The 10,993-nt window shown below is 39.6% G+C and overlaps 2 protein-coding genes across 3 annotated transcripts in view; one reads left to right on the plus strand and one right to left on the minus strand.

Moving 5' to 3' along the window:
• LOC134790517 (rab3 GTPase-activating protein catalytic subunit) overlaps window positions 1-1,617 on the minus strand; it is a 44,183-nt gene extending 42,566 nt beyond the window's left edge. Inside the window, exon 1 of the mRNA XM_063761339.1 lies at window positions 290-1,617. Within this exon, the coding sequence (XP_063617409.1) occupies window positions 290-1,534 (1,245 nt within the window). The 5' untranslated portion in view covers window positions 1,535-1,617. The remainder of the gene's footprint in view (window positions 1-289) is intronic.
• Window positions 1,618-1,816: 199 nt separating this feature from the next.
• Window positions 1,817-10,773, plus strand: LOC134791082 (CBY1-interacting BAR domain-containing protein 1). 2 transcript variants are annotated; one of them, XM_063762110.1, is made up of 8 exons: window positions 1,817-2,032; window positions 2,240-2,399; window positions 3,005-3,154; window positions 3,914-4,138; window positions 4,683-4,718; window positions 4,891-5,007; window positions 10,091-10,195; window positions 10,569-10,773. In XM_063762110.1, exons 1-8 carry the CDS (start codon window positions 1,896-1,898, stop codon window positions 10,620-10,622), a joined length of 984 nt encoding a protein of 327 aa, XP_063618180.1. In that variant the 5' UTR covers window positions 1,817-1,895; the 3' UTR covers window positions 10,623-10,773. The 2 variants fall into 2 exon arrangements, with proteins under 2 accessions (XP_063618180.1, XP_063618181.1); XM_063762111.1 differs by lacking the exon at window positions 4,683-4,718 and having other exon boundaries at window positions 1,818-2,032.
• Window positions 10,774-10,993: the final 220 nt, after the last annotated feature.

Below are 10,993 nucleotides of genomic sequence, written 5' to 3' on the forward strand. Positions count from 1 at the left end.
GGAAAGACAATAAAAAGAAAATGATTATTAAAAGTTTACTAATCTTTCTGGTTTACTAACTACATACTCAATGCTATAAGTTGTAATTTATTCATTAAATATTTGAACTATAAAAATTTAATATCCACAAATTTCTCTACACTAATTTTGAGAATAATTTCAGCTAACTTAAAAATAGATTAGACACCAAGTTAATGACTAGCTATAATACTACATACTACATTTTTATTTTTATAATACTACACTTTTAATGTATGTATATTCACCCAATATATGTTGATTCACCCACCTTAATTTCTATCTCTAATTTTTCTGGGTAGTTAAATGTGTCATCCTCCACTGCATCAGGAAATATGTAGTACAGCAGTGACATGAGCAAGTCATCTGCTATGGGGCCTTTGAACTCCTGTATATTGGTGCCCTGGCCTATTGCTGCTTTCACAAGCTTTGATATTGTGATGGGAGCCTCCGTGATCTTGTGCAAAGGATTCACTAGCCCCAGACTCCGACTCAGGCCCAGAGTATCCATTAACAAATTATTTTTATCCAGTAAGTTCATCATTTTATCAATTGTTTCGGACAACTGGCATGTTAGATTGTCTCTCAATTTCAAACTAATAGTCCATGTAGGGGCCATTATAGGGTCTATGTCAGAAAATGTGGAACAATCAACAATAGAGCTCTCTAGGAACTTTGGCCAGATAGCATTTAACAGTGCACTGTAGATAGGATTTTTTTCCGAACCAAAAGGCAGTTCTATCAACTTCTTAACATCAAAGCCATCAATAGATAGGAACTCATTTGAATGTGTGGTGCGAGTCCAGGCAAATGCTTCCACATCCTTCAATTCATAAGAAAATTTAGCTGATACTATAACAGCTCCGAGGGCTACTGGCGAAGCAATCTTTGATTTAAACAAACTAACAAGGCCACTGAGGTGAGAACACTGATTAGAGATGCGCTTCAGGTGTATTGAATCAAAACTAGTCTTATGCTCGCTGTCCTCATAGAAACCCAAATAACACTGTTGCCAATGTTCTCTAACTTTTATGAAGAAAGGCGCTCCACAATCTACATTGGCAAAGGCAATGTTTGCTGAACTCATTACTAATTTTATAAGGCTACCATCAACAAGAGGCTCACTTGGACAAAGCATCACGTAACGTTTAAGCCCGAACCATGTAAAAACGGGGAAAGGACTGCCGCCGTCCACTTCATCGATGAAGTTTGCAGTTGATGCCCAAATACCATTTTGTAAATCTTCTAACAAAGACTTGTTATCGTTGTCATCCGTTTTACTTTCAGTAAAATCTAGCGTGTGATATGAAAGTTTGAAACTCAGACCATGGAACTTGATATCTTCGCATTTACTGACCCATTTTGTACCCTGACATTCTGAATTTAGGCAAATTTTTGATTTGGCGAGTGACCACTCGTTTAGTATCTCTTCTATTCGTGCAATAAATACTTCCCACTCTGAAGCAGTTGTGAAATCTTGATGGTAAATTTCAAATTCATCAATTTCTTCATTCATATTGCTATAAGGCAAAGATTATGCTATATTTCCACAAAAACAGCTGTTTGTTTATCGAAACGAAAACAACGAAAAGCAAATCGACCAATGTTCATTCCAAAGAGTAAGTTCATTCCATATTGTCAATGATGTGTCAATGTCAATTTGACATTTGATTGCTGAGTACGTTCAAGCCATAGTTTATTCTGCTAAAAGTGGCATCATTTATTACGTTGGTACTTTTGTTTTTAGTTCAGTTCGTAAACCAACATTATGGCGTCAATCTCATTCTTTGAATCTATGGCGCCCAATTTAAAAAATGGTTTCTATAGCAACATTGTATGCAAACATAATACGTAAATAAAATAAATTAGTTGCAAATATGTTTAGAGGTGATAATTCGCACTCCTTAAGCTATGAACAACAAGCAAAGTTTATTCAAGATCGAATTACTAATGTCGAAAAAAACTTTGGGGAATTGTGCGTTGCGTTTGGAGATTATGCCAGGAGAACAGCAAGGTACAGTGAGCAGCAGAAGTTAAGTTGCTAAGCGTGCGAGGTGTTCAAAATTACCTTGACACGCTCTTATTCTCTTAACAATAAAGTCGCATCAAGATAATTTTGAACACCTCGCCTGCTTAGCAACTTCTGCTGCACACCCCGTTTACATTACTTATTGATTTATTTTTTATCACAGCTTTTTGAATAATCTCTATTTTCCCTTAGACTACGGGATCAAGGCGACGAGCTTGCTAAGGTCCTGAAGGAGTACGCGAACAATGAAATAGTCAATAAGTCATTAAGTGCTGGTCTTGAAAACGTATCAATAACATTGACCGCTATTGAAGAATATAGAAATTGCGAAGTACAACGATTAGAAGCCAAGGTATGTCTACTGGCCTACAGACAGTTCATAAAGTCAGACCAAGCTAAGTTGACTGTGCAAGTGTTAAGTAAACGTCATATTTTCATAAAAGTTTTACGATTTAAAATAACACTTGCACAATCTTAGCTATCAAAATCGCTGCCAACTTAGCTTGGCCAGACTCTAGCAGGCACTAGTAGTACAGACGAGAGATACCCTGTGACGCAATTATACTATCTCAAATGTGACTCAGGTCACAGAATAAATAATAGCACTAGGTACAGTAGGTACAGAAGACTCACTCTCTAACAAAACGCGTCTGTTACGATCAGCACAGAAATGGCCGCTAGGTGGTGACAGCGCCACGCACGGCTTATGGCTTTGCCCAAAATTGGGGCGGAACGGATGTACTTTTAGCTACCTGTAGCAAAGCGACGAAATCGCGGAGTGAGCCACGCCTGCTCAGGTCGAAAGGAATATCTCTTAATTATTCACCTACTATTGTGAATTTGAAACGGTTCCATGTTCACCCAGGGTTCCACTGTTGCTGAGGATAGCTTTTATCTCGTGTGTAGTAGAATGGCTTGTACTATATTACTAAGTATAAGAGGTATATTTTATGTCAGGTCATTGGAGAGCTTTGTCAGTACGAGGCAATATGCAAGCACGCGAGAGAGGAGGTGAAGCACACCATGAGCGTAAGGGAGAAGGAACTGGCCAGGAAGAAGGTTCTGGACAAAACCAGGGAGCGGCAGCCCTTTAACAGACAGCAAGTGGTATGTTACTAATTTCCGCTACATAAAGGTTGTCTGGAAGAGATCGCTTTTTAGCGATAAGACCGCCTGTTGTTTACTTCTTCTTGAGTTACTGTATTCGTTGTTTTCTGGTATTGTCGTGTGCAATATGCAATGAAGAGTATTTGTAGGTACCTATTGTTACTATAAGTCGAGTGTGTTATGGGGTGAGGTACTTATAGCGGAGATTGGCATTTGGGATATGTCGTCAGCAAGAAAATGCGTTATTGCCGTTATTTCTCTTAAATGTAAAGGTTTTAAATTTTAGGGATATCCCTCCATTTCCTCCAACCTTAGGGCTGATTTAGACGGCGCGAGAACTCGCATGCGATTGTAATTACATTGCGGACTGTTGGTTACCTACGTCCAATTCACATAACCATACAATAAATATTTTTTGATTTGATTTAACCGACCGATCAAAACCCAATGTAATGAAACTCGCATGCGAGTTCTCGCATCGTCTAAATGAGCCCGCACATATCGTTTTATGCTCGAGTCTCACGCAATGCCTAGTAACCGTATCAGCGTAATACTTAGTGATACTAATAATTAATACCATTAATGCTACAACTTTAATGGTGTCTGGAAGTGATTGTTTCTTAAGGGTAAGTTCGCCGTTTAGTAACTTGTAACTTAATATTTTGAAGTTCTGTTTTAAATTCTTCGTAACTTTTTATTTCACTTCAAATAAAATTAATGTACTTACCTACTCGTACGTCTAAAAACAAATTGATGTAGACATACGCGGAATCGGAGCTTCTAAAAGCGTCAGCGGAGATGTCACGCACGGCGAAGGGTCTGAGCGAACAGACGGAGTTCTTCGAGCGGCGCAAGCTGCAGCAGCTGAAAGCGCTGCTGAGCGACTTCATGCTCATCGAGCTGAACTTCCACGCCAAGGCGCTGGAGCTGCTCACGGTGGCGCATCAGCAGGTCGCTGACATCAATGATAAGGCGGATCTCGATGTGAGCACTTTTGAGACTTTTTACAAATTCAAACCTCTAGTAAGGTTGATTGAAAAGATAATATGGTATAGTGTGTAGCTTTCAAATAGAGCTCGACGGCTAATCCTATTCTCTATTGTTAAGTAAAACCGTTCGAGTCGAGCTCTATTTGAAAGGTACACACTATAGTTAAGCAAACATAATGCAAAAAAAACCTGTCAAGTACAATCGGTTTTAAAGGGCCTACCGCCAACATCGAAAAATATAAACACGCTATCTACCTCTCTGACGCTAGAATACGCAAGAGCAATGAGAGGCAGAAAAAATATATTCGAGTCGAGTTTTCTATGTTGGCGGTATTAGGCCCTCAGAACCCAAGCCCAATGTGGTGTGCGTCCGCACACGCTCTAACTCCCTCAACAATCAAAGAACGTGTTTCTACAGTTCATTTGGAATACCTGGCCCGTATAGTTACTTTAATTGCTGACTAAACGAAAACAAAAAAGCTAATATCCATCTGAAAAGTTTTTAATTATAATTTATAAATGATTTTGTTTCTCTTAAGCTTCTAACAGGTCTCTCGGAAGACTCGGAACCAACGGTAAATATTTGTAGTAATTTTGAATCCTACCCACTCTGTCAACTGTGATATAATTTCTCTGCATAAATAAAAACTATGTCTCATATTATTTGCACCTAATGCACCAGATTAATTGTAACAACACTTGTAAACAACACTCGAGTAGAACATAGACGGGGCTGTCAATTTGTAGAACTTCAGAAGGAAGCTGCGGTCTCCTGAGAAGCAAGTAAGCACGGGAGTGTCGGCGCGCTCTTCCTCGCTCGCGTCGCTGCTGCAGCCCTCGCCTGCTCGAGACGACGACTCCGCGGTGAGAACAGTCATCCCTCATAGCAAAGAAGAATTAATAGTACTACCGTACAGAAAGGACACTTCCTACAAACCCGAAGTTTGACAGCGATTCAGGGTCGAATCATGCTATCCCTTTCTAATATATAGCACTATCCCTTTCGGCTATTTAGGGTTGTCAAAATTCAAGTGATTATCTTATCTGTGGTCGTGCACACACAAGGAAGTCAAGTGGTGCCAACCCTAATAATTGCTCGGAGCAATGCTGAGCCGAACGGAGCCGAGTTCGACCGAAGTCAGGAGTGTCTCACCACTGCTCTTAGCCTACTTGTTCATGACTTTGATTTTGTTTTTTACTTAGATCCTGTAGTTATTAGCTCAGCCCTGTTGAGAACTTGAAATATCTCACAAAATTATTTTGTTTTTATCATTTAAAGTCACTCGCTCATACATGGGTCAGGACTGTCAGGAGCGAAGTTAATCACATACCTACGTGTGCTAAAAGCTCGCTAGCCACCGTGTCATTTTCCGAGACAGTGAATCTCACATCAGCATATAGTGATGATATTGATACCCTTATGGCCAAACTTATGATCGTTATTTATTTGCAGAACATGCTATCTGTCGCATATCTACACATACATCTATAGGTTGATAAGATACATTATATCATACACCGTAGGTACTCCTACAATACAAACAATCATAATCATGGACATAATATTTACAATGAAAGATGACGAAGGTATTCACAGCATTCAATTAGAAGACATTTCGACACATTGTTCAGTCTAACAAAGCGTTGTCCGTTACCAAAAGTTTACGGCGCCGTGCCGGACTCGTCATTTTGGGGTATGAGTATGACAGCCTGTCGTCTAGAAACTTTCGAAGAACAATGAACTGACACGTAACAATTTCACTGACCATCAATGGATCTTACATCTTTGCATTATGGTTTACGAATGATACATTTTAACTCTGTCATAAAATGTTAAATCGACAAAGTTCTAATTAAGTGTGCTCATTGCTTAACACATTGACATGACCGAGTGTAAGTACGAGGGTTGCACTGAAAATGTCGGGAATAGAGAAAACTGTCGCATCTAGACAGTCAATCTTTATTTTAATGCATACTTAAACTCAAACTGACCACGCATATAAATTTTCTTTTGAAAGTAATCATTCTGTAATGCACACGGCTCATAATCCCAAAGTCCTTTTTGTATGGCGATTTTGGGGCCTTAGTGGTTTTGTATGAAATTCGTGGAGTAGCCAACGGAATTGAAGTTTTTTTTACATATATATATATATAAAAGATTTTTTTACTGTTGTCATATGAATCTTTAGGAATGTTGAAATCTGCCGATATGCAACTTTTTTGGCAGTCTTTTTAATTAACAGCACAAATGCGATTTAAATTTTTGACGTCGCTTTGGAATGACATGCTTCTTTAAGAGCGCTATTACATTTCGGCGTTGAGCGAGTTTAGGTATTTTACGCGCTGCGGCAGGCCGTGCGAGCTCAGTACGCCGATCCCTTCTACCACACTCGCACTACAATGATGGATTAAACATTCTTGATCCTTCGCGAAGCATATTGAAATCAACCATAACAACACTAACTGTACTTAACTTTTAAAGTTCTAAAACTGTTATTTGGTAAGTACGAAAATACTAAATGCAGTGCAAATGTACATAGGGGCTGTTCATAAATTACGTCATCTATTTTTGACGATTTTTGACCCCCCCCCCACCCCTCAAATCATCCAAAAATCAAGCTTCGGATGAATCTGTTTCCTCCTACGTCATGTTACCATCATCCGATGTCCAGACCCCCCCCCCCCCCTCCTCCCATTTGAAACGACGTAATTTATGAATAGCCCCATACTTGTACTTATGAAGGTATATTACTCGAAAGAAATTATAGGTACCTACTCGCTCATTTACATGTTTCGTCATTGCATTTGGTACCTATAGGTTGTAAAGTTTGTATCAACGAGGGTTTAAAAACGAACTGGTACTGAGGATCTGATGATGATTAAGGTGGTCACGGATACCAATCAACCATGTAGTAACATGATTAGGCTCGTTTGATTCGTCTCAACAAGATCTTTGACACTGAAGATACACAGGGTCTGATGATGGAGCTGGAAGGTGGCCACGGGTACCAGTCTATCATGTAACTAAACAACTTCGTGTTTGGGCTCGTTTGATTCGTCTTAACAAGATCTTTGACACAAGACAGTACTCAGGGTCTGATGATGGAGCTGGAAGGTACCATTACCAATCAACCATGCAACTAAACCACATCGTGTTTAGGATCGTTTGATTCGTCTCAACAAGATCTTTGACACTAGGTGATACTCAGAGTCTGATGATGGAGCTGGAAGGTGGTCACCGGTACCAATCAACCATGCAACTAAACCACTTCGTGTTTAGGCTCGTTTTATTCGTTTCAACAAGATCTTTGACACAAGATAGTACTCAGGGTCTGATGTTGGAGCCGGAAGGTGGTCACCGGTACCAATCAACCATGCAACTAAACCATTTCGTGTTTAGGCACGTTTTATTCATCTCAACAAGATCTTTGACACAAGGTAGTACTCAGGGTCTGATGATGGAGCGCGAAGGTGGCGACGGGTACCTGTCTATCATCATCAGCTCCATCATCAGACCCTGAGTAGTATCTTGTGTCAAACATCTTATTGCGACGAATCAAATGAGCCCAAACACGAAGTGGTTCAGTTACATGGTAGACTGGTACCCGTGGCCACAGTCCAGCTCCATCATCAGACCCTGAGTACTAACTTGTGTCAAAGATCTTGTTGCGACAAATCAAACGAGCCCAAACACGAAGTGGTTCAGTTACATGGTAGACTGGTACCCGTGGCCACCTTCCAGCTCCATCATCAGATCCTGAGTACTATCTTGTGTCCAAGGTCTTGTTGAGACGAATCAAACGAGCCTAAACACGAAGTGGTTTAGTTGCATGGTTGATTGGTACCGGTGACCACCTTCCGGCTCCAACATCAGACCCTGAGTACTATCTTGTGTCAAAGATCTTATAGAAACGAATAAAACGAGCCTAAACACGAAGTGGTTTAGTGGCATGGTTGATTGGTACCGGTGACCACCTGCCGGCTCCATCATCAGACCCTGAGTACTATCTTGTGTCAAAGATCTTGTTGAGACGAATCAAACGAGCCTAAACACGAAGTGGTTTAGTTGCATGGTTGATTGGTACCGGTGACCACCTTCCGGCTCCATCATCAGACCCTGAGTATTATCTTGTGCCAAAGATCTTGTTGAGACGAATCAAACGAGCCCAAACACGAAGTGGTTTAGTTGCATGGTTGATTGGTACCGGTGACCACCTTCCGGCTCCATCATCAGACCCTGAGTACTATCTTAAGTCAAAGATCTTGTTGAGACGAATAAAACGAGCCTAAACACGAAGTGGTTTAGTTGCATTGTTGATTGGTACTGGTGACCACCTTCCGGCTCCATCATCAGACCCTGAGTACTATCTTAAGTCAAAGATCTTGTTGAGCCGAATCAAACGAGCCCAAACACGAAGTGGTTTAGTTGCATGGTTGATTGGTACCGGTGACCACCTTCCGGCTCCATCATCAGACCCTGAGTACTATCTTGTGTCAAAGATCTTGTTGAGATGAATAAAACGAGCCTAAACACAAAGTGGTTTAGTGGCATGGTTGATTGGTACCGGTGCCCACCTTCCGGCTCCATCATCAGACCCTGAGTACTATCTTGAGTCAAATAAATACATATAGAATGTCAGGTCGTTTCAAATATTTTTAATCCTGTCCGGTAGTTTATTAAACTGTACCATTATAAATGATAATACTATAAAAACGGTGCTAGGATCAAAGTCTCTCGTTGCGGTTTACACGCACACAGTATAGCGTTTTACACGGCGCCCGCCGCACACAATGATAAAAAACCTCGTCGTCGCCGTTGAAAATGTGCGGAGCCGACCGACACACGTCCTGCCTCTACAAGCTCTGCCGCGGCACTGAGCTGGCGCAGCGCGCGTCATCGGTAATATAGAGTAGTTTTCAAAAAATTGCCAAAAAATTATAGTAGAATTTCATAAACACTAATGTATACCAACAGTATAAGCAAACGTTGCAGATTGCTTGAGTATGAAAATAACTTCGATATTAAGTAGATTTTCGTAGGAATTGACACTTGTTTCTGAGAGAAAATCGAGTTCGTTTTACTTTGATTTTCTCTTTCTCAAAGGTATGTAGGAAAAATATAGTTTGATATGCCTAAAGTACAGGGTATTAGTAATACAAAATAGCCAGGTTTAGCAGAGTAAAATTCTCAACATTTCCAAATAAGAGCTCGCCATTCAGTGCTTCACGGGGTTTTTCGGAAACGACCATCAGAAAAAAAATCATTACTAATTTAATAAGTCCTTTTTCTAATATTTACAACGACATTTATAAAGATAAGAAGACGCTTTTACTGGAACAAGTACTCATTGTTTCTAATAATGAGCGCAAAGTCCTGAATTTCGTCGACTAGTATCATCAATTTTGCATTATTTCGACTTTTCTTGTAAGAGCGCTCTTAAGATCACCCATGGTATAAAATGAAAGTGACTTTCATATTTAATTTTAACTGCAAACGAGCGTACGATGAACTCTAGTTCATAAAAAAATAACAGAAGCCCATTGTAACTTTTATTTGTTCGCTGAGGGCATATTGAAAACCGTTTAAAAATATGATCCGAAAAATCACTTGGCCAAAAATTCAAATAATGTTCGACATACAATTTTCAAATTGCCAGTAATTCTTAAATACAAATGACAACCAAATGGAATATACCTTAAAAGTTTTATAAAGAGTTACATTTTTATAAATTATATGCCTGTTTCTATTATGTTATTTCTAAGTGTCCCATTCCCGAATATTTCAGTGCGACCCTCGTACTGTAAGTAGCTACCTTTCTTTTGTAACGCCAGGGTCGGATTAAGCCGCTTATGACATACCTAGTGGCTTAGTAACTATTATTCTCTGAATTATTCAACTGAACCGTTTCCGCTGTTTTATTAACTAACGAATATGTTGGTTTTGCAGAACATGCGTAGACTGCGAACTCCAGAGAAGCACGGGGCGTCCACGCTGCCTCGGGCGTCTTCACTGGCGGCTCTAATGAGCTCTAAGCAGGAAGAGGAAACTACGGTCAGTTCGATAATGGGAAATAATTACTTACCTGGGTTGTCAGTTGCAAAAATAAGTACTTTATGTTAAGCTGACGCATTTAAAAATAAAATAACCGGGCACTGGATCTCTTTTCATAGATAGAGTCATAAAAAAATATGACTAACAATGTCGACCTATTTAATATTTTATCGTGTCATTTAGTCATGTAGGTAGGTAAATTGACCCCGAGATTTGATAGATACTAAACGTAATCGCAGGTCAATCTAAATTAGTTAGCTTGAGCCATCATCATCATTACATTACCCACCTCTAGGTACTCCTTTCGCACGAAAGTAGGTAATTTTAGTAAGTATACCTACCTACCTATACTTACTATGCTTGATTGTTCTAGGATTCTGAAGAATCTGAAGAAGGAACGTCCTCGGAAGAAACCGAGTCGCGTTAATTTGTCTGGCTGGATCACTTTTACGTAAGGCTAAGTAATATACTTACCTACTTACTAATATAAAAACGTATCTTATATAGACAGGTATTTTTACATAAGTAGTTATAATATTTTATATGGTTAAGAAACTAATAAAATATTTTTTTGTGTAGGTGTCTTGTTTCTTTTATGAGTTTTTCTATTCATTTCACCTGCCCCAATAATCAATATCTGTAATCAAATCTTGCGAGATATTTCACATCCCGTTTTCCAATTGAGCTGAAATTTGGCATACCTACCTACAACGTAACTCAGGTAACAATTATAGTATGTACCTACGTATGATTCATCTGATCTAATAATAATGGAAGGGAAGGGAAGCCATAAGAGTT

Source organism: Cydia splendana, chromosome 5 (genome assembly GCF_910591565.1).
Source record: "Cydia splendana chromosome 5, ilCydSple1.2, whole genome shotgun sequence".
In the NCBI taxonomy this organism is placed as follows: Eukaryota; Metazoa; Arthropoda; class Insecta; order Lepidoptera; family Tortricidae; genus Cydia; species Cydia splendana.